Source organism: Megalops cyprinoides, chromosome 15, assembly GCF_013368585.1.
Source record: "Megalops cyprinoides isolate fMegCyp1 chromosome 15, fMegCyp1.pri, whole genome shotgun sequence".
Lineage (NCBI taxonomy): Eukaryota > Metazoa > Chordata > Actinopteri > Elopiformes > Megalopidae > Megalops > Megalops cyprinoides.
The window spans coordinates 12857910-12882277 of NC_050597.1; the positions used below are offsets into that span (position 1 = coordinate 12857910).

The window sequence follows — 24368 nt, forward strand, 5'->3', positions numbered from 1 at the left end:
AATTTTATTCTGTCTAAGTCAAGGGGAAGGGTTATAGTTAGGGCCAATATGTTTAGCCTGCTGAATGACATTGTACAAAATTCCCACACAGTTGGCCATTAATCTTACCGTTTTTTTGCAGCACAAGGTTTATTTCCTTCCCATTATTTCTCATGCAAACATCCTGTAAAGTTCCTTCAGGAATTATTACCATGCAGGTTGCTGGAAGGGATATAGTACAGGAGGCAAACAATATTTCATTAGTTTACTCCCCAAAGGGAACTGCAGTTACAATGAGGAAGTACCAAAAATGAGAAACAATGAACCAAGACGATCCATTGTGTGATCATAAACGTCTCACTCAATCATCACATCAGTGCAAAATATACAGGAGCACTATAAATGGCAATGCTTAGAGGAAAAACAAAAGTCAGAGATCTGATTTGGCACTTTTTATTCACTGGCAGAAAATCAACTTGTGGTTTGGTGGAAGGTGCTCAGAAATGGCTCACTCCACATGCAGAGCATGTACTCCACATGCAGACAGACATCACTGATGAGTTCAGAGTTCAGGCTACTGGCCCCACTGCCACGGACCCACGCAACACAGCCTGTACCTATGCCAAGTAGCATCTGCTCACCTGCCTCACGCTTTTGATACGTAACCGTTCATTTTCTATAGGGCAGATTTTGGATTTAACCTTGTATTTAGCCACAAAGGTTGACTATAAACTCTTTCCTCTTTCACTGTGACAACCTACTTAAGAAGGAGGGTAGGGAATGTGAGGGATCACACAGAGGATTGTAAAGAAACCAGGCTGAGGATGTCATCAGGGCACCGGGATGAACAACCCGACTGTCAATGACTGCATGAAAGATTGCACCTCCGACAACACAGTTCCCCATCACTACACTGGGGTATTAATTTTACATGGTCCAAAGTGTGACGTACTGCCCGCTAACACATCTTCCGGAAAGAACCTGGTTTTCCCAGGGAGTCTACAGTTCACAAATTGTGCCCTGTTTAGCTTCAACCATTTGGTATTCTCTACATGGCAGCGCTGTCATGAACACGCTACCCAAATGGTAAGACGATTGTGATCGATCAACTCGCCTGGTGTAACTCGACAGTCGTCTTCTTTTTCAGGACGCTAGGGTCGTATGAAAACAGTCCAGTGGCTTAAACAAAGCAGTTATGTGAGAGGTGTTTATGGTAGATCAAGCCATAAAATAACAGTTGCGAGAGAAAATTCAGTCATTGTGGTAAACGAAAAGGCCACTCAAGTGTTTCATCTGTTGATGTCAAAGACCATCCCCAGCTTTGAGGAGCTGTCTCCCCTTCATTACTGGTGTAATGAGACGAGATCATTCTTGCTTTTTCTCTTTTTCCGTTTCATTTTGCTCTTTTTGCTGAGCTCTCTCTCCCAACTTAAGTAGCAAGCTGTGTATCAAACAAAGATGTCACTTAAACCATGTAAGTCACAAGATATCTTGAAAAAAGTTGTCACATTGCCCGATTCTTCTTAGCCTTCAACAATTCTAGATTTGTTTAGCTTTGTTTGTTACAGCCAGTGACTTCACCTTTGAAAGGAAGTGTTCCTCTTGCTAAAGAGGGCAAGATATAAGCTTGCCATTACTTAACTATATTAAAGTAGAGGAATGACTAAACTCTTATAACTTTCAGTTTCCTGAAACAAGACATCCAGCAAATCCTACAAAAATACCTCAACTCAACTATCCCGTGTTTTGCATCAAATTATAGGTACTTACCAGGTGCATTACAACTGAACATAATCTAAAGCGACATCCTCCTGGGTCCGTAATGAAAGGCCTCACATTTTATGACCATTTTCACAAAATGACCGAACGGTGGACAACGGAAAAAGTCGTGGGTGCGTTGGTGGGAAAAGAAGCCCCCAAGAGGTAAATTAAACTTCAAAGGCTACGACCAAAAGGACGAACGAGTCCCCCACCCGCCCCTATACACACTGACATACACAGGAGTTGACACCTAGACGCCCAGCACTGATGGATATAACAGCTGTGCACTTACTGCTCCCTCCACTGCGTTAAAATTCAATTCTATGGCGGGACTAGCCATGTTTTTGTAATAGAACTCAGTTGATATTAGGTGAAGGAATCCACAAGCTATCATAAAGTAACTAATAAGGGACGGCATATTTATTTTTAGTACAAAATTCGTATAAAGTACGAGATCGAATTTATTAGGGAGGGAATGTCAAAGAAAACAGATGTGGTAACGCCGATAACTGTACTTGTCTAATGTTGCTGGAATAGGGGGAACGCTTTCTCACAGGCATAATAACACAAAGCCCCCTAGTGGCGTTTCACTCAATATCGGCTACCTAGTCAGCAAACTTGATTTAAACCCGCAAAAACTCTTCTAAGAAAAACTAGGTAGCAGCAAGGCATAATCTAGACGTAACTGAATTCCTTCATGGGCTAACTATCAAACTTAATTTATGTCAATAAGTGCATGACGATAAACTACATGCAGCTGGTCAATGCATAATTTATAGTGCATGCATTCGGCTGTAGCCAGTTACGAAAATCTTCACATTCACCACCATCAGATGAAACTAGCCATTCTTGAGAAGAAAACAATTGCGTCATCGCTAGTTAGCCATCTAGGTAGCTAGGTCGCTAGTTTGCGAAAGTCATTTTCGTTCGGTAGCAGGCAAGCAAGCCGAGAGCTGGTAAACAGCGTTGGAATTAAAATAAATGACCAAAGTGTTGGTCTGGCATTCGAATTTCAACGAAAAAGAGACAATTAGCCAAACAACTCGCCGGCAAGGTAAACTAATGTAATACCAGTCAGTGGTATAAATGAAGAAACAGCATTGGTGACTTTCATATTGCAATAAAGTACCACACTATTTCTTTACAGTGTGAATCTGAGTCTATTGTTTCATGGCACCAGCAAGTACAATGGCAAATCGTTCCAACCATCTTTTGCAGTGTGCCAAAACTTGGCAGCACAAGGCAGGTAGCTACCGTTAGTGATCTAGCTAGCTAACGCTATAAGGCTATAGTATCGCAATCACTAACCGCTGCAAAACTTGTACCCAGATAGTAGCTGGCTAACGTTATCAGTTCCAATAGCGGGTTTAGCCACTCAGATACCTAGCTAAATACCTGTATTCCGGTATTTTTAAAACTGAATGAGTCAGTGATCTTACCTTCAAAACCGCCCATAATATCCTAGAAGAAAATATTTCTGACGGGTAATATCCTTGCCGATGAACCTGTTTGTGACTGTTTCAAGTCTCTCCCGAACGGCACAACGTAACTTATCCGTGCAGTCAGCCTCTGCGACTGCTGTACAACAGCATCCAACTCGATTGCTGTCTACCCTGTCTATGCTGACAGCGCCGCCGTCCGTGAGCTCCGCCCATCTCATAAGGTGATTTGTTTAAGGGAAGGAAAAAACTCCCATGATGTTCTTATTCTTTGGTCTGTGAAGATGTCAATCATTACCCAGACAGCCCAAACATTCTACACTTGAATTCCATCATTTCAGTATGATGAATGGTGGATGTGTTAATTAATATACGTGTTATTTTACAAATTTACGTCAAAAGAAGAGATTTTGTGTGACACGCGAAGCTCCTGCACGGATTTGCGTTCAAATGTGCGAATCTTAATCTTGACTGTCTTGAGTTCAGTTACGTGGCTCGCAAGCCATGAAGTTGGAGTGCTACTGGCACCAACCGGAGGATTTAAAAAGAAAAAATGTTTAAGGTTTGTTTTTTTTGTCTTCGTGTATGTTTTACGTTTGTGCGTAACCGCATAATTGGGTGGGAATTGTGTACTATTTCACGAATTAGTTTTAGGGTGTCATCAAATTTGCTTTGGGCTGTAATTTTCAAAATGTAAACTTTATAAAATAAAATAACAAACCATTTTAATGAATACACAGGTGATATATTATAGCAACGTTTATAGCGGTGTTGTAGCAGTATCTAGAGACAAAAATGTTCCAGTTTTGCAGTATTTAATGCTATTTTTAGTTTCTGATGGTGGGACTGGATTTTGGTTCAAAGTGGGATCTCAACTGTATCATGGAAGGGTTACAGATTTGAATGATACCCCAACATCAACTTTAGGTCTCGGTTCCTATTTTACAGGCTTCCTTGTTGACATGGTAAAATACGTTATCACTATGTATTGCCCTGGGGGATTAAGAAGATAGCGCGTTGGTCCTATAGTATGCACACAATCCATAGGACGAAAATTGTATTACACGAGATCCTTACTTGACCCATGGAATTATTTCAGTCAAATACATTGCATCTAAAACCATGTGGATTGTTGCATCTGGTGTATTGAAATTTAACTCTACGTTTCGTAGGCTTAGAATCCATGAATTTTTTTTTTTTTCGAAATCATAAACCTTATGAACTTTATTATTAGGTAAAATAACGTTACTTTAATCAAGAGTACATTAGCTACACGACATTTACCCAGAATTTGCTACAACAGCCCCTTACTCAGTCAAAAATCGTTGAAGTTCATTGTCGCTGTAACAGCTCCACTCGAATAACTGTCTGTTAGTATTATTGTCTTTCAAATCTATGCAGAATTCGCCATTGCACTTAATACGCAGCAGTAACGTCAGTTACACGATGAAAAATATCTAATATGTTTTTTAATTAACTACCAAATCATCTTCCAGACTTTTCATTTACCGCCTCCACCACGTCATACGAATTCCAAACTACATCTCCCAGACAGCCTAGTAGACCCATTACTTACGATGTAAACGCGCGACCACAGGTTTCCTTGGAGCTGTGCTTGTAGCTTGTGAAATAGCGTTGCAACATATTGTGTTCAATGTACACTTTCAAGTAATGATTTTGGAATATTAAAAAATTGAAGGTATTTATAAAACTGGAGACATTATAGTAGACAAAAAGCTGCGTCCACCAAGGTCAGTCCATAAATCATGTAGTTAGCTGCCTGCCGGTATTAGGTTAAGTACTTAATTAGCGAGCCAGCTCCAACCAGAAATGGCTGACGAATCGGACGCACTGGAAACTCTTTTCTCGTTTGAAGTGTTGGTGGAATACATACGAATTTGCAGGACCGGTAAAGAGGAGAAAGGTTTGGAGCCTGCGGTCGGAGTTCGTCTTTTGGATTTTCCCACCTTACTCATTTATCGGGGAGAACAGGAAGATTCCCCGCGACATGATGATTCTGACAGTGAAAAGGAAAACACAAGGACCCCTGATCTTTTACTTCACCCTCAGGACTGCACTTATGAATATTCTTTCCGGAAAGGCAAGTCGTGTCTGTTTAAAATAAACCTGGACCTGCTTCACACGCATCTGTCTAATGTGCCTCTCTACGCAATGATTTTGGATGTAAGAAACAAACTTCCAAAGTTTGTAGGAAGCTCCATGGTCTCTCTTGCGAAATTAATCGATAGAATAAGAGCAGACGTCAAGGAGCATGGTATTTCTACTCCATCTGCTCAAGGAGAAAAGGGACTCTTTGCTATATGCAATCTGATGGGAGAGAAAATAGGTTACATATCCTTGGGGTATAAACTTTTAAGTCTGGGAGCAAGTTTGATACCACACATTCCCCAAAACAGGGTTTTACAAATAGGCTCTGTAAAAACTATTGATAAACAGCCTTTGAAGCTTTTTGATAATTGTCAAGAATCAAAGAGATGCCGTGATGAAAACATGCGAGAAGCATCACCACAACCACCTGACTGCCAGTCTTTAAATGTGCTTTGTCAGAAAATTGAATTAGATGGACAGCAAACTGAGATTGTAATGTCAGAGACTGTGGCAAAAAGAGTCTCTGTTGTGTCAGCTGGTACACAAACTGAAAGTGCAAGAAGGCAAGTAAAGACCGTTGAAGCTGAACAAATTGCTTTTGACAATGAGAAAGATCCTGCCACATTTTGCCCACCACCTCTGTATTACAGTTGCTCAAAGAAAAAGCAAGAGGAGCATGACACTGATGGATTTAGATCAATAAATGTTGGTATGGGGGCCCTCAGAGTGGAGGATCTTCACCCAGAAGAAGAGGCACATGTAGAAGAAAGAGGTCTCCCTGCACAGCCTCGTATTGTTAGACATCCGGAGGAAGAATCCACAAGTGGCAGAGCGATGCAGCAGACACGGGCAGCACCAGCACCTTTGGTGGAGACCTTCAGACAGCTGCCTTTACTGAGTGCCCTTCTGGCTGAACTCACTCAGCTAACCAGCCAACACCAGCAGCTTCCATTATCCGTCCATCCTAATCTAGCCTGGTTGTACAGACCCACAGCAGAGCGTTCGCATGGAGTCACTCCGGATGTGAGGCCCAGATCGCGACCCCACAGCACACGTGCTTCACCAACACCAAGGGGCAAGAGGTCACCTAGCCCCCGTCTTAAACAAGATAAGTCCCTGGCAAATTCTGCAGCCTCCCTGTCCCCCTCCCCCAAAGAGGTTGGAAAAGCAAAGAGGCAGAATCCTAAGCAAGAAACAGCACCCCCAAGGTCTCCTCCCAAAAGGAAGCTGATGTACGGTCTGACACACACTGTCCGTCTCAGGATGCAGCAGACTAACCCAGGTGTGTTGAAAGAGCATGAGCGCAGAGAGCAACACAGGAGGAAACAGATGGAGCTTCTGAAACGGATGAAAAAGAGACCTCTCTCACTGGCCAGAACTAAAAGTGGACAGAAGCTAAATGGCACCAGCAGGGGTGAGGTTCTCAACAGCCATGTCAGTTTGGATGAGAATATTAAAACTCTAGTTAACAGCACAGAAGTTGGCTCTCCCAGGATAGGAAACCCTCCACCACAAGCCAGAAGTGAGAGAGAGAGCGGTTCTCAGGCGGGTAAAAGCTGTGACAGCGACATCTATTTGCCTGCTGGTGCAACTTATGACCGTGTGTCCAGAAGCGTTCAGAAAAGAACGCCAGCGATTTGTCCGAAGAACAGGGACGTACGAGTCCACATTCCCAGTGCGCTCAGCCAGTATTCAGACCACGGTGATGATGACGGGGCTCAGAGCGATGCCAGCTACACTCGGCCCCAGATGACAAACCCTGGGTTTCAGAGCACCAGTGAAGAGGGTGGAAGGAGCCTAGAGAACAGTCGGTTCAGCAGCCCAGCGCGAGCATATTCAGACTCCCACAGGGATAGCTTTGAGCCTGTTGAGTACCTGGACGATTTCACCAGTCCCGAGCCTACTGACGGCCATTCTCCAGATTTTCAGAGCAGCCCTGAGCCTGCCTTAGGCGGCAGCAAGAAGGGAGCCTCAGGCTCAGACAGCGCTTCCCAGAGGAGCCAAAGAGCTGCTCTTCCTGTCCCTGTCAAAGCAGGTGCTTCACCCCAGCGTTCTCTCAAAGGCACGCACATTATAAGACCTCGCAGAGAGGCCTCAGCCATCAGCATGTCCTCGGGCGAAAGTGAGTTTGCGTCTGCTTCGGGCGGCTCCATTCGATCAAGGTATCACAGGAGACATGGAGCTGCGAGCGGTGGTGCTGAGAGACCGTCGGTCAGCAAGGATATGGAAGGATCTGGGAGTCAGCTGTCAGACCACTTTGAAGACAGTCCTTCAGCTAGGGGCTCTCCTGTGGACTCACATTTACCCGCTAATAATTCTGAAGCCGAGTCAATTTCCTCACCTGTCCCTGAACTAGAAGACGAAAAGAGAGATGAATTGGGCTCCTTGGGATTTGATAATAAGTATTGTCACATCTCAGAGTTAGTGGTAAACAAGCTCCCCGGGTATACCCTGTGAGAGTCCTCTTACTCCTTGTATTCTCCCCTGCTTTTATCCTTTCACAATGTTTAATAAGTTATATACAGTTGATTCCTGATAACTGAATATGCACAAGTCCTTTGTGACACTATGCACTTCACCAGAGAATGCACATAACTGGAGTAATTGAAGTGCAAATAAAACAGTGAATTTACAGATTCTGCAATAAAATCTGATATTTTAACTGAGTTGACTGTACTTTTTAGTGAACTGTAAAGGAGTCAAGACCAGATCAATAGTGTAATAAGTAAACTTGGAATGATTTCATTTTACACACAGATGTTAATATGAAAATAATTCATTCTTAATGTGAATGAATTTATCTGTTTCAGGCTCATTTGTCATCAGTTGTGTTAATTACTTTATTGGACGCTGTATTTTTAAAATTGCACCAATGAGTAACAAATGCCTGGGTAAAAAGTAAATTGTCATTATTTGGAATTGTACTCTTGGCAGAATTTGATAAAACTAAGCTGAAAGCAGTTGTTTATAGTTTATGTAGATTTCTGTGTATGTGATAATGTATGAATCAAACTAAATAAAAGGTAACTGCAGTTTACCAAATTAAGACAGCCTCTTTGTTGAATCCTGTGTTATATTAATTTGTAAAACAATGAACAGTCCTATTTTCTTCCGGGGGAAAAGAAATGGGTTCACAAATGGCCAGTTCAAGATTTAATGTTAATTTAACTTTGTAGAATTACATGAAAAGGTACTAGGCACACATTTGCACTGTGTCAGCAGTGCATTTAATGTCAAGCTGCAGAGAAGGAGGTAGAGAAGGAAGGTAACTGTTCCAGCTGGACTATGATCAATGGCAAGGTGTTCAACTGGCTCGTTGGCAGTGAGTCATGAAGGCATAGACTGTCTGCACTACAAATGACTAATAGGGTATTTGCAGACAGGGAGGCAGGGCTGTCTTATTGAAAGATATCACTTGTGCATTTTTTTGTGCTATCAGATACGAATGGGGTGGGTGTCTAGCTGTCTCTGAGGGGTTCAGTTCAATGGGTTCATGCTGAAAGTTTTTTTTAATGGAAGGGTGGCAAAAGGCTGTGTTATGTAAGTACATGATGCCTCTTAGTATACTGTTAATAACGTTTTGAAATCCAAGAGATTGTAGAGTGTTGCAGTTGCATGATCCACACTGCGGTGGGGCAGCCTCTTTTTTCTAGAATACTGTAACAAAAACTTTTTGGGAATCAGGTTTACATAATGTTGTCCATCTGCTAATAGGCAACAAATGACATTTTTCATTAACAATAAGGAAAAAAAACTGGCAGAGGCAGATTCAGTGGCTTAAACTGCAGAACCACAGGCGCGCATTTTTACGTGCACGCGCCGACAGAGCACGCCCACGGAAGTACGACGTTGTGGCTTGTCGGGATTGTTAGCACATAGAGGAAACTGTCGAAAGTCCACAAAATGTTTAAACATGTCTTTCTGACAGGACCTCCCGGTAACTATAAACTGCACGATAAATTGATGTCCATGTTGAAGGCTTCTTGCTGTGTTCGCGAATAAAAAATATTTTAGTTTGCAACGGGTAAATAGCTAACGAGCTAGCACTCGTGTGAACCGGTGTTGCCATGCGTGCAGACAAGGACCTGTACGTTACACTCTTAGTAATAATCTTAATAAAATGTATGTATTTTCCCCCACCCATACTTCGGGAAATAGGGTGAATTTCCCCTTTGGCGAGCGAACTAGCTAGATAGTTGGTCCGAGCCAGCTTGCTAGCTAATCTTTGCATGTTAACTCTATTGCTATCACAGACATACCCCTGGATTGAGTTCGAGTCCTAAATGAATCAGCTACCTAGTTAAATGTATGGGAATCGTTAAAAGTGGGTGGCTAGATAGTCTCTCGCTGGGGCAAGGAGGTATCTTATATTGTATCTTATGTAATACGCGCTCGCTGGTGAGCTACATTACTGCAGTATATGCATGTCTTTGCAGAATGAGTTTATGGAATATATGTAAATTTATCTGATGTAACTGGCTAACAGTGTTGTGCACGGTCAAAACACATGGTAGCTCGCTAGGTACCAACCTGCAGAGAGGAGCCAGCTAAAACTATCGTTTTATCGGTTAACTATACCCAACAGCAATGTTATCAACAGATGGACAGCGACCAGCTGACTTTTCTGTGCCTATATTGCACAAGATGTCAGATACTGATTTTCATTACGAAGTTGTGACAATCTTAACATGCCTTTTATTAGTAAGGTTAGCTTATTGTACCAGAGTGCTCTGCAATGTGGAGAAACATGCAGGGAATAAAAATGTTTTCCCTTTGTAAAACCACATATGTTTCTTTGTAAAATAAAGGCGTGATTTATTTCTGTTTCGAGCTGTCACCACGACGAGGTAAAAAAAAAATGCATCATTGTTTGTCAACATTGGAAAACACCAGAAGCTCTGATTCCTATTCTGTGGTGGAGTGCTGGTAGTCTCAAGATCCACACAAGGAGAAAGGAATCATTGTGAGGCTGACGTGGATGGCAGCAGTCCATGTTGTGTTGCACCCTGGGCACTGCTTTGAACACGTGCTGTGCTTCACCCAGAAGGCCCGTCTTTATGAGAAACATGACTGCCGTTGGTTTCTGCTAGGCACTTTGCACTAGCCTTACCTGAAGAATTCACATATTAAAGCCAGTGTTGTTAACCAGCCAAAGAAGTCCAGTTATGTGACATGATGTGACATGCTAAGCCAGGGCTTGCACTCCCCATTGTAGCACATGCCATAGGGAAAAAGCCATACTATTGTAACAAAAGTCTTGAATTAATTGCTGAAAAATATCAACATCATTTTTTAAAGACCATTATCTTAATGGCTGCTCACATTGTCGGGATAGACTATGGCACATATGCCAAAGTACTATTTGCTTTTCAGCCCCGTGAGTCTGTTTGTAACCTGGCACCATTCAGCTGTTTGTGATGAAAAAGCCAAATCTGTCAAACATTATTTTTCTGTAACCTGTCATATTGTGCAATCCTCTTCACAATCAGGCACTCTGGGTGCGGCCTTCAGTCATCTGTGACCAGCAAGGTGCTTGAGATCAGGGAATGTGTGAATGGGAGCTATCATAATCCTGGCGGCGGCATAACATCATAGTTTGGCATCACATTTCTCTTATCCTCCTGTCTGATCAACTTGTGCCCAGCCAGACTTGACAGCAGCATAAAAAAAAAAAAGATACTGGTTACAGTGCATGTTCTAAATGTAACAGTATCAACAATTCAAAAATAGCATTCCAGTTCTGCTGCTCTACAGTGCATTCTGTAGGTTCACTTTGTTTAATGTGTTTATGTTGTGTCCCTTGCTTCTGAGGGCATTTTATGCTCACAGACGTGTGTGGTGCTGCCTCAGATGGCAGAGTATTTGTCTAGTTTCCATTTTGACCCCAGCTGTGGCATTATTAACTCTGCTGGAGTAGAAAAATAATGGAAGGCTGTTACTGGGTGTGTTTACTAGGCCCAGAAACCATGCAGAGGAATATATTTTTCAGATTATGCCCAGAAAATGGGAAGTGCCTCTTTCTGGCCCAAGAAGGGGCCATGTTTGCAGAGTGACTGTGACACTGTACGTGTACCACCAGTGTGATGCAGAACTGGGTTATGTATTGATTCGGGAACATTTTCATTGGATCCCTAAATTTCTGGCTCGTGTTAATAGGCTGTCATGACAGGCCATGACAGGTTTCCTGAGCAATTTGTACCACAAACTGATGTCATTCAAGACTGATAACTGAATCTGTTTGGTTTTTTTCTGATGTGAAATTCACATTGCATTGACAATAAATGAAAGAAAAATGACTTGCTGACATATAAAAAATGTGTCACACCCCCCAAAACAGTGTTTTTCTTTATTAGGCTCTTCTGTAGAAAATGCACGCTGATATATTGAAGGCAGAGTATTGGAAATTGAATTCTGAGCCCATGTGAGGTGAATTTTAACCCAGTGGCTCTTGTTTTTTCAGGTGTTGGGAAAACAACGTTGGTCCAGAAAGCATGTGAAGCCCTGACCTCCGCTGGTGTGGCCATTGATGGGTTTTACACTGAAGAGGTCAGAGGAGGAGGGAGGAGAGTCGGATTCGACGTGGTCACTGTGTCGGGGAAGAGGGGGATCTTATCCAGAGTCGGGTACCTGGCCCTTCCTCATTTCGTCTGAGTGCCTCTTGCATATAATTCTGTGGACGCTTTTAGTGATTTTCCTTTCTTCTTAGAGAATCCTCTGCCAGCTCTGCTGGAAGACGTGAGCCCAGGGTGGGGCAGTATGTTGTCGATCTACCGTCTTTCGAAAACCTGGCTCTTCCCCTCTTCAGAAATGTAAGTCCCAAAAACACAAGTTAAGATCCTTGACAGCAAAATATGGTAAAAAGTAGTGGCCAAGTAGGGGGCAAGATCTTGATTTTTATCAGAGGAGTTATTATGAGTAGCTTCAGTGCTCATTTTTCTCAAACTGTATTTACACAGCTGTGTCCTACAGTACTGTGTCAGGTGCACACAGCCAGGGGAATGCTTCATACCACAGCTAAATGGGCTGAGGCTCCAAACATGCACCCCACGATATTTTTTGTTAAATATTACATGTTTATGCTCCATCAAACTGCACCAACCCCAGGAACAGATGTCCCTGTGAAGAAATGCTGTGTTTTGATTTAGTATGCCATCCAATGAGAACAGGAGAACAAGGCCTTGAGCAGCAGTCATTGCCGTCAGCATGATCCTCTGTGCCAGTTACGTTCAATTGCATCATACAAACATTGTTTTTACTTATAAGCAGCACGTCTTGCAATATCATTTCAATATACAACTATTTTTAAAACTATTTTTAAAAAAATAAAAATAGCTTATGCCGTCAATCCAATTCACAATTGTAATGCATAGGTGTTACTCACGGGAAGATGTGGGCAACTCTTACATCTCTTTTGTCATTTGACGAGAACAGCTTAATTTATTCTTGGACTCATGAATATATTGAAAAGTTATCGGTATAAATGCCAGAGTGACTTCTTTATGCTAATGTTGTCAGGTGGCTGTCAGGAGTTCTCATATATTCCCCTATAATGAGTGGAGTGTGCTCTCCTGTTCGTTTGAGTTGCTCTCCTGTATGTGAAGCATGTTTCACTCATCAGTCAGATAAAACCATTAAATGTATAAAAATGGAGGCGGCTGCACAAAATGTGCATGTTTACTCCACAGCTAACCACATGAAACATTTTAGACTGTCAAACTATTCAGTTTATTCCTCCCTTTGTTGAGTCTTCATTTGGACCCACTGAGTTTGGTGCCTTGCACTTTGCCTCTCAGGTCAAATTAACCTTGGTTCTGTCTTGAGTCTCCTCTGATACTAGAGCTGTATATTGATGCTATTTGATGTTTCTCATGACTGATCATTGGCATGAGATCAGAGTTTGTATTTTGACTAGGCTTCCTGTCTTGCAGGTGGGCACTGGGGTTGAAGGTGGAAAGAGGGCTGTATTTGTCATTGACGAGATTGGGAAGATGGAACTCTTCAGCCAGGCCTTTATTCGGGCAGTGAGGCAGACCCTGGACAGTTCTACCTGCTCCATCCTGGGTACCATTCCTATCCCTAAGGTATAGATGTAAACGAAGATACTGGTATTTGGTTAACTATTAGTGACTGTCTAACTAGTGAGGTTTAATGGTTTAGGAAATCATACACCATTTTGAGACAAGTTTAATTTTCCAAATTTTACAAGCTAAAATCCAAATCCACCCGAAAAGCAGCTTAACAAGGATTCAGTTTTCTTTTTTAGGTACGAAGGTACATAATGGATTTGAGCTGTCATTAACGCCAACTTCTTCTGCTGCTACCATGTTGTGTTCCAAACAAAGCTCTGCTTGGAAGCTATGTTAGGTTTAGCCCATCCTCGTGTGAGAGGCTGTATTTGGTTCATTTGTGTCATATTACCTGTTCTGACCTGTTTTGTGAGGTTTGATCGAGCCACCTGGAGGAAACCGTTTTCAGAGGGTGGGGGCAATGTTATTTGTACCAGCGGCATGCACTTGGTAGACAGTAATAGGGAGCATAACCTTCTCATAATTATGTGACGCTGCAATATTTGTGTCATGTTGCCAATGGAAAAAACTAGTTTCCAAAGATGAGATAGTGTGTTTGGTATTAATTTTAGTCAATTCAGTAGTTTAAGATTAACTTGATAATGTTCATTAGTTGAAATAACTGAATGTTTCTGTAAACTGTATTTATACCTCTGTCTTTAGGGCAAGCCCCTGGGCCTGGTGGAGGAGGTACGCAACAGGAGGGATGTGAAGGTGTTCACTGTGAGTACCTCCCCAGATCACTCCTGTTATACATCAGCTTCTGTTTTTTGCTTCATACAGGCCTTATATACTGGCTTTTCAGTTTTATATTGAGTAAAAGACTGTCATCTGCATGGCTCTGCCTCCAGAGTGTCCACCATACAACCTGTCAGTTATGAATTCACGCGGGACTGATAAATATTAATACTGTTTTTCTCAAATGCTGGTGTTAAATCTAGCCTGTTGTGTGTTCTAGTTTTATATGGATCGTATTTAGGCAGCTCTTGTTTGAGATTCTCTACACAACGTGGTTATGAAATCTGAACTCTTGCAATCAAATTTAAACTTTAGATGATGTTTATTATAGTTATAACAATAGAGACATTAACGAATCTGTTTGCTTGGAGCACTGAGTTCACGGTAATTTGGGAAGAAAGGCTTAAATTAATGTAGTGTGACTAAATTACAAATGAAATCAGAAATGTCAGCTCAAGCCAGTGTGTGCCAGTTAAGTTGATTGGCAGTGAAGGAAGCGTTCATTGTAGTTATTCTCAATAAACAAGTAGTTTCGCAATGGTTATAATTATCGTTAACAAGTGCAACCAAGCGTTTGCAGTATCTACAGCTTTGTTCATATAGTCAGAACATCACAGTCTACAGCCTTGGAAAAGCTACAGCGAGCAATCCAGTAAGAGTATGTGCACAGCACACCCAATATGAATGTGAAAGATAAGAACGGCGAATGGCATTTGGACACGCATGGCATGTAAACAATGGAGTGCATTTGCACAGTCGTGCGCTCAGACACAAAGCGGGCATGTCTACATATCCATGCGGCGCCACAGCGTTTACGCACTATAACGGTCGATCTGGTGTGTGAAATGAATCTCGCTGTGTCTGTGCTGCTCGTGCCCCCACGATCACCACCGTGTGTGTTGGATCCACATCACAGCCATGACTGACAGCACGAGTCACAGTCTTTAGCAAGTCAGGATCAGTAGACTTGCAGGCCCTGATGCACATTCGTCCCTCCTGTATTGTATTGGAGTTCAGACTGTGCACAGTGTGTGCAGTGATACTGATCGGAGTGTTCCTTCAGATCTGTGTTATTATGAGGTGGCAGAGTTTGTGGTGGGACAGGCTTGTGGATCCAACTTCAAGATCCAGTATCACTGTAAGAATTGAATTCCACTTTTTTTTTAATTCCCACTCCCAGGTTTCCAAGGACAACAGGGACATGATTCTCCAAGACATCGTGTCAGCTCTGCAAGAGTGCATAAAGTAAAATAGCTTGAGAAGGAGGGGAAACAAGACCAACAGGTGTGCAGTTAGAATCAAATAATGGGTGCGCGTTTCAAACTGCCTCTCCCTGGAGGACGATGAAAAATGTTTGCCTGATAGAGGAATGATAATATATCTGTGAAGTGTCGGGTATGACCTGAGATTCAACTTAGGAATTTTTCTTCATCTAATTTGTAGCTACAGTTGAGGCACCCTCTCACGCTCTTGAGAACTGCAGACTTGGACGGCATTCAGATGCATTGAGAATTAAGCACAGTATGTTGCATGTGCAAAATTTATGCTGAGCAATTTAGTTTAGGTTTTTTTTTCTTCTCAAAGCGGATTACAAGATGAATAATTGAACATGTGGGTGTAACATAGAGACAGATGTGCTCACTGTGTTGAAATACAGGGGTTTTTGCTCCTCAAGGCCCTGCCTGGATGAATTGCTGCCTGGCTTCAATGTTCTGTCAAATTGCAATCTGCTCTACAAGTCCTCCTTTTGGTCCATTGGGCCAGTGCATTTTTCAAGGTCACTGACATCAATGTATTAAAATGTGTTTTCATATGTGTGTTTATGGTCTACATATAAATGTAGCATTCATGCAATGTACAGAATCAGTTCTGCTTTATTTGTTATCATACAAAAACCATAAAAAATGATCTTGTATATGAATAGTTGGGGATTTTGCCCTTGACACCAGATTCATGGTTCATGAACCCCAAAGTGGATGCACTTGTCTTGTGTGTCATCAGTGAGTCATTGTTTTAAACCCATCCAGTGTTTTCAAAGTTGTCTGATGATTTCTTTGAGTCTGACTGACAGCATGTGGTAGTCCCACCCGTCATGGTGTTCATGAAGCCTTACTCCCATAACTACAGAAACCTTTGCTGAGGACAGCTATTTGGATGCGAGTTTTTGGAATTGATAGTCTTCACTTGTTTTTTTCATCCTCATGAGAAAGCACCATTACCAGTTCATTAAAGCATTCTTAAGGATTTTCTGTTAGGATATCAGTGACTGTTGTTCTGCAATAATGACATATGTATATATTGCTTTAGAAAGACTATATATATATACAGTACTGAAAGTGTGTATGTAGTTGTAGTGTCATTTGTGATTCCTAGGAGTTAATTCAACAAAGAAGTTTGTATAGCCTGCTCATCCTTGCAGATTGCAGTTCAAACATACTTTCCAACGGCTCTGGTCTTGCTTGACTTGCAAACTGTGCTTTTTACAAAATCTGTCTACATCTGTCATACATCTACAAATAAATTCTATGAACATTTACAGACATTTTCTTACATTTAGTGAGAAGACTAACAAAAAATGTGATACAATAAAATATGTGTACAGATTCTTACATTTTAATCTTAATAGCTTTGAACAGAGCAATGTCATACCACTGGCAAACAATTTTCTTTTTCAATTGAAAATGTTGTTCTTTTACATGAACTTTGCAATGGAGTTTACAGACTCACAAGATAGCACCCTGTTATCTCTGAAGTCATAGCTAACATTGGTTAGCTCAGATTATCAGACCATCCAGCTTGTTAGCAAGCTACAACCAGGGATAGTCCATCAGTCCGTTGATATAATACCAGCATATTATAGCAATATGTAACAGTTGTATATAATTCCAGTGAATTACCGATTAATCAACTCATAGGAAAAAATGTGTAAAACAAGCGTGCAGCATTATGGTCTCCATAACCATAAAGACAGAGTATCACATGATACGGTAGATAATGGCACGCTAACACGGGGAGATAATTGCATACAGTTTTTCAATTTAGAAGCAACATCAGATGCTTTCATGTTCCATCTATCGCAGTACTGCTGTCATTGTTCTCTAATGCATTTTCATGGTATTTAAAGTGCAAATGTCTCAGAGGTTGATAAAGGCCAGGCCATGGCATCAATGTTGTTAAACCGCATACATTATCGGGCAGCAGTGGGAGATTAATCTTACCTCTCAGGGATCGTGAAATCATATCATGCAACCCTGCTTTAAAAGCTTAGAAAACAGACTTGATGCAGTGTCAGGGTGCCATAGTGCCAGCTGATCTAATATCCACGGCTGTCTTTTGTCTGCCTTCACTAATGTGCACAGACCAAGCACGCACACTCCTCTGTTACCCCACAGAACTGTGCTTGTGTTAAATTATAATATAACTATAATTTAACAGGCCAAAGGTGATGCATGTGGAAACACAAATTTTACTTATGCGTTCTAATATTAAGATGTTTGGTGAGTAGGGTTTGAGCAATACCAATTTCTTTCTTGCAATATCAGTATCTGTTACGTGACCCCATTTTTTGAGTTTTGTTGATTTGCATTTTTTTATCCTAAGAACAGAGAAGCAAACAGGTCTGCCAGTTGCAGCTTTTAAACAAAGAAACTAATGGTATGTATGTGATAAAAACCACATGCACATGGGTTAGCGTGTTTGTGTGTGGTGAAGTAAATTCTGATTGCAGTAGAAAATGCAGTGCATAATAGTATGACTTACCTCACAGCCTTTTTATCCCGATATATACTGTATCATGACAAGCATCTGGACACACAGCTCTAGCTGTAAGATGATGTGTGGAGACACTGGTTTGGTGTGGAGAGGTGGGGGTCAGTAGAGTGTTGTGCAGCTCTAAGTGTGTTAATCAAGGCACCAGCCCAAACAGCACCTCAGAGGAACCTATGGGATGTCCTAGCTCTGTCCTTTCCAGGACCCTGCCAGGTTCCTGGTGCTGGAGTACAGATGGATTATGTAACAGGACTTGGAGGCCAGAGGGCTTGGCAGCCGTACCAGCTCGGCCTAGATCTCACCCACTGCAATGGGCAGTGTTGCATATCGGGCTGGCTATCCACAAGCAAAATCTTTTCTCACATTGAAGAGCGAAACTCAGTGGGGCATAGGACTGTTGAATAAAAACAACTTGGTGTATTCATTTAAAAAAAAAGCCTGGTATTCCATTAAAGCTCTTAAGAAGGCTCCACATCAGAGAAGTGTGCCAGATTGTCACTAAAAATTTGAACCCCTCTAATGCTCTCTTGCCTTGATTGTGTTGCCTAACAGCGTTTGTAAGAAGACAGTATAGCAAAGCAAGTCATTTTCAGCTCACTTGCCACCTAAAGGAAAAGAGTGTGAAAATAAGTGGGTCTGCCGGTAAAAGTGCTGGTGGGGGACTGTTTACACTCTTTAGATGGAATCAGACATTCACAGAGGAGCCCGCATTCGTCATGTTAATTTGAAACAGCATGTGCAAATGGATGTGTCTAAGCGATGCACCACCTCCCTGCTTTTTATCTGGAACAAACTTCTCCAAACTCAGACCTACTACAAACAACAACGCCTCTTATCAGAGTTTGTGAGCCTGTACGGTGGACTGCTGTCTGGGTTAGAAACCCTCTCCTCCCCACAGGATTAGAGCAGATTAATCATATCTCCAACCGCTTTGCAGAAACTGCAAGTGGTCGTCATTTCGATAAGTCTTCTTTATCTCTATGCAAAACATTCCAGGCTGCTCTAACTGCAGCCCTAACCATGATTTCGTCACCCTGAGAAACACTGAGGATTATGCACCATGCAAATGATGCCATTAAATTGCAGATGGTATAGTCAATGGGGGACTCCAGATCCCAGGAGTGCTTAATGTACTTCTGCACATTCATAGCTGGGGCAATTCTTTTGAGTGTTTTTGTGATAAGCGTATTTATTGAATGAGATGAATGAAAGGCATTAAATGTGCTTTTATTTCCATGTCATGGGGGTGTGTGCAAATCTGCCAGACTCCAATTTCACGCTTTATCCCTTTGTATGGAAATATTATTGCAACGCAAGGCTTACAGACTGGAAGGTCTGAAAGCGCAGAGCACCGGTGAGATGAGGTAATGCTCTCAGTTATCACTCTCAGGGTTGCGCGGTCTGCAGCTCTGGGGAGGAATGAGGGGGAAGGGGGTGACACCTGACGAATTTGGATCCAAAAGAATGTAAAGAAAACATTCTAAAAACTGGGGCTGGGATTATGGTTAGGGTTAGATTTCTGGGTTTCAAGGTCCATCAAAATCTGATGCTATCTTTGCATTCTCTTCAATGGCAGAGTGCCTCCTGTACTGAGTAGGATGTAAGTAACATATGTTTAATCATGTTTGTGTCTGACCTCAAACCCCCAGTGCAGCTGAATAGCTAGAACACAGAGAGGGGTCATACCCAGTCCAAGCTGTCAGGGTTTCCTGAGAGGAAGGTTCTTCTGTCTGCTTCTAGCCAAAAGGGAGTGCCATGTAATTGCCCTTCTCCCAGATCTTGCAGAAACAGCTTGCCAGTGTGGTGAGTGAACAGTTTATGTTGTGATTCAGAAGTAGTAATAACTGGCTGGGGATGAGCTGAATGGTTTGCTGACAAATTTGCCAGATGCTACTCCAGTCAACTCCCAAGGTCAATTGCACACCCCTCGGTCACGATGATGTCAAACACGTGTGGGTGGAACGGAGATTGGCCAAGTGTGCATTGGCCTCTGCCCGAACAATAGCACTCCTGTTTCTCCCCAAGGAGATTAAACCTATGTGTGTGTGTGTGTGTGTGTGTGGTGTGTGTGTGAATATGTGTTTTCCCTCATATTGTCATTTCATTGTGAATTCTGTTTGAACAGTATGGAGATAGTGCATCTGACCTTTGATTAAGCTGTCAGCCGACCCTGTCAACACTCTGAAGGCGAGGCTAGTTGTGAAACCAAGAACCCAGAGGTAGCTGTGCACCTGAGACACTCATGCCTAATTCGCTGCATCTTCATTATCGATGGAGAGGTGTCTTTGTGGCAACTGGGCCAGCTGGGTTCTGCTTTATGTAATTTTAGAGTCCTTTGCACAGTCCTAAATATGCATGGCCCTCTGGGATGCAATAACGCCTCTTAATTCTTCTGTGTGCCTGATGACAAGGGTGTGCGCTCCTCAAAGCAGCGCAGCTTTTTAATTATATTTTGAGCTCCTGCAGGTAAAGGTTTGACTGGCATCCTAGAAGTAGGCACAGGTCGCTACAGGAAAGAACAGCCGAGATCCCATGGCAACCATCACCTTCCACATAGCACACCTTCCTATGGTCCACTGGAAGGCATTATCATAGATCAGCACTACAATGGAGTTTTCTAGTGTACAGTCTCTGCAGAGGTACTGAGTTTTAGAGCCCCCCCCAGAACATATTTCATGTTTCAGATAGAGGGCAGTAACGGGGTGTTGATCATAGCACAGGAAAAAGGTGGTAGTAACAGCACTGTGATCATGTGACACAGCAGGGAAGAGAATGTTGTTGAGGGTTAAAGGCTCATACAACTCATATTGCATCATCCAGCTGGATTGTAGATTTACCCAAATCCATTGTGTGTTTGTAAAGACACACTTACACATGTGTCTTTTATGAGAGAAAAAAATAATAAAAAAAATTCCTAATACTCCTGTGCATGTCTGGTATCTTTTAAACGTAAGTGATTACCAGTATGTCACTGTGGGAGGGGCAGTTCAGCTGTGCAGTTGGGTGTGTAACCTCCCCGGAACAATGAAGCAGACAGCTTGGTCATGATGTGAGACATTGATTATATTCCCACCCCTCTCCCACTCACAGCCATTAATGAACACTGAGGTGGCTATTAAACAGCGTTTAACCCTCTGTGGCCCTCAAAGTGGAAACCTGCTGAAGCAGCGCTCTCTCTAACATTAGAGATGAACTCTGATACTGTCTGTCTGATACTGATCTCATGCATAATCAAGCCTCTCGACATCAGACACAACATGTTGATACAGCTCCCCCACTGGGTCACACAGCACCCCTCACTCTACACCAACCCCTTCAGAACAGGACACAGGTATCAGACATTGTGTGACTGGGTGGGGAGGAGAATGGGGGAGCTCCGTGCTGCAGCAGATACCGAATTCAGTCAGAAGGGTGCTTTGGTGGAACAGAGCCCAGGCCGACAGCCCTCGTGGGAGCTAAGCTACACTACTGTCATATCCAGTTGTACTGCAGCTTTTAACGCAAAAAAAACACGTCATGGTGGTACTTGCAAACCACATGAATTGTGCTGCATATCTGTTGGGGGGCATTGCATGTCAAGTGCTGTCATTTAGAAAGGTAAGGAAGCCTTGTGGCTCTGAGCAGAACATAAAAGAAAACATCTGAAGCTAGATCCTTATTTTCTCTCTGAACTCAGAGAGGATGAACGAACCTAGAGAGCTCCTTACCCTCAAAGACTTGCGTAGCTTGTAACTTTGATGCCGGTAATCAGAAACACGCAGCAGAAGGGATGTCTGGAGGCCATTGCGTCCCTTTAAATCCGCCCCTCCTGACACTGTAGTGTTCTGATCAGTGTCAGTGTGCCCTGAGTGTTTATGACAGCGCCTCAGACCTGGAGGATGCTCATCTTAATCTCCTCTTTTCTTCTCCCGCAAACACACGCACGCACACACGCACGCAAGCACAGAAACCCACACATCCACTCATTTACATTACATTTACATGCATTCATCTGGCAGACATTTTTATCCAAAGAGACTTACAAGTGAGGCACACACATCTGTACACATATTTGCAGGCAGACAAATGTACATATGCAAGCTTGCGGGCACAGAGAGGTGGACACACACACACACACACCTTCACGCGCACGCCCACACTGGCGCATGACTGTGGCCCCCAGGCCTCAGGCCCCTCAACACTTATCCCGCTGAGACTGTGTCTCGGTGGGAGGGACAAAGTGTGGATTTCTGTCCCTCCAGGCGGACTCATCGATCACTGCTCAGCCCGCAGCCCTGAGACCTATGACACATGAGATCTGTCGCTTCGCATCAATCACAGCCGTCAAGGAAAAGGCTGTGACCTCTGCGATTTTCTGCCGATTTTCAAATCGAGGGGGCAAAGTTGTGCTTCTTTTTTCACTCTTCCACCCTTAGTCACCCTTGGGATAAGATGCCTGCTTTGAATACAGGCCCCTTTTGTGGATCAAGTCTGCTAGTTTCCCATAATCAATCAGTGCCCACATGTTCTTTCCTTATGACTCATTTACAGCGCTTTAAACAAGGGGGCCTCCAAAGGCAGCAGTGGCTGCACACTGGCTGTGAATCTGGCATGCTGGCCATACCCCAGGGGAGGTCACAACCCCTGTGGGATTAGAGTGACAGGGGAGATTCAAACCATGACCTGGCATCAGTTATCAGAGCAATCAACACACATAATTCAATCACAACCTGTTAGTATGCAAAGGAGAGGAGAAGTTGGATCCATAACCATTTACAAGAATTTAATTGTTAAAATTTCATTGCTTATCTAATGATGAATGGCAGGTAGTTGTTGCGAATAAGATAACAGTATTTATTTATGCCATATTGTCAAGATGGCAGAAATACAGAATTTGTCTTTGTCTTTGTTGTAAAAGTAAGGATAGCTATAATGCCATCTTGTGGTGGAGCGTTATAGCTGCTTTCTCAGAATCTCAAATGTTACACGATGAGTTCAGTTTTTTATATGTATTTTTGCTGTTTTCACCAACTGGAGCATTCAAAATTATATATCCTGTAACTCGTGTACACCCCTTGAATATTTGTTGAGAGGAACTGCTGTGCAGTCATTTTCACACATATTGCTGAGACATCGATGGTGCAAGCACTTTGGCAGGGTGTTGTTAGTGACTCCAAGGCAACTGAAAATGTCTCAGGAACAAACATGTCTCCTCTGTGATTCTGACAGCCTCACTTGACAGCAAGGGCAAACAATTCCTGCCCCTTATTCTGCAGGCAGAGGAGGGTCTATGCAAACTGCCCACTGGTGGTAAATTAATGAAGTGCTCAGGTTTTTCAGCAGTAAGCAGGAAAATAAATGAGTGAAACCTAAAATGAATCCCAGAATGTTTTGCTATGGATGAGGATGGTGGGATCAACAGAGATATACTCATTAATAAGCAAGAGAGCTGTATTATAACTAATAATTAATACTACTAATTAATAATCAATCATTAATTAATAATTGACAGTTAATCAATTATTAGTAAGAGATGTATTATCATTAATATGTGAGAAAGGTAAACTTCTTGTAATAACAGAGCTGTACAAATCAGAAATTCAGTTGCTGCTTTTATCTAACCCAGATCAAACCCACAGACTATAAATGGACACCTTGTTAGACATCCAATGGTATGAATACATTACCAGCATATACCTATAGGAGAACACAAGACCCCCTACACCCGCGGGTAAATTAAAATGGAGTGTGTCTGGCCTGGCGACATGCTGAGAAAGGACTATCTTCCATCGCACAGTCAAATGGAACCTGCAAGGAGAGTGGAAATCAAGCCGTTCGCTGTCACAGAAGGACACTGCGTAGGGCGAGGCTGAAACAGTTGCCCGGAAAGTGAGAGGGAGGAAGATAGCAGCTGACTTTCACTCCAGAGCCGGCAGGTTTGGGAAAGTCACTGGAGGAAAAAATAGCCAAAAGGCCTCTGCCTTGCCATTACCTAAATCATCCCACATTGACTAAGGATCATGACTCGCCCTTATGCACGAGTGGCCAAACTTTCACACAAAACGTAATGATTAATGTAGGTTGTGTCTTTTTTTTAAATTCCATCGATGATAAGAGAGAGTTTTTTTTTCAGTACTATAGGCATTTTGAAGTGTGTTCAGGATAATAAGGGAGAAAGCAGAATGTGTTAAAACTTCCCTCAAATCTCAAGAGATATGGTTAAAAAAAAAGTGATTCTTGAGTGATTTTCTACAAGATGAAAACAAACTACCCAAGTTCCCCCTCCGTTGTTTTTTGACTGAGGTCTACTTTCCTCTTCAGGATCATTCCTTCTCTGTTCAGTTGGATGCTGCTGTCAGATGAGTAATGGCAGAGCTATGAACCCCAGGGGACGCAGGAACGGTGGTACCCTTGTGCATATGATTACTGGGTGACTGACAGACAGGGTGCCGTGCATGAAGACAAACACTTGGATTTAGACCTGCAGTCATGCATGAAATTCATATTATCATAATTCGCATTCTAAACT

At 42.5% G+C, this 24368-nt stretch overlaps 3 protein-coding genes across 3 annotated transcripts in view; 2 read left to right on the top strand and 1 right to left on the bottom strand.

Annotated features, from left to right (window-relative positions):
- Positions 1–3323, bottom strand: part of LOC118790086 (signal-induced proliferation-associated 1-like protein 2) — a 104626-nt gene extending 101303 nt beyond the window's left edge. Inside the window, exon 1 of the mRNA XM_036546899.1 lies at positions 3180–3323. The gene's annotated coding sequence lies outside the window, so the exon portion shown is untranslated. The remainder of the gene's footprint in view (positions 1–3179) is intronic.
- A 2660-nt stretch (positions 3324–5983) lies between these two features.
- Positions 5984–7766, top strand: map10 (microtubule associated protein 10). The gene has a single exon (XM_036547266.1). It carries the CDS (start codon positions 6000–6002, stop codon positions 7743–7745), a length of 1746 nt encoding a protein of 581 aa, XP_036403159.1. The 5' UTR covers positions 5984–5999; the 3' UTR covers positions 7746–7766.
- A 1381-nt stretch (positions 7767–9147) lies between these two features.
- Positions 9148–15577, top strand: ntpcr (nucleoside-triphosphatase, cancer-related). The gene is made up of 6 exons (XM_036547409.1): positions 9148–9225; positions 11749–11911; positions 11995–12097; positions 13217–13369; positions 14018–14077; positions 15273–15577. Exons 1-6 carry the CDS (start codon positions 9192–9194, stop codon positions 15339–15341), a joined length of 582 nt encoding a protein of 193 aa, XP_036403302.1. The 5' UTR covers positions 9148–9191; the 3' UTR covers positions 15342–15577.
- Positions 15578–24368: the final 8791 nt, after the last annotated feature.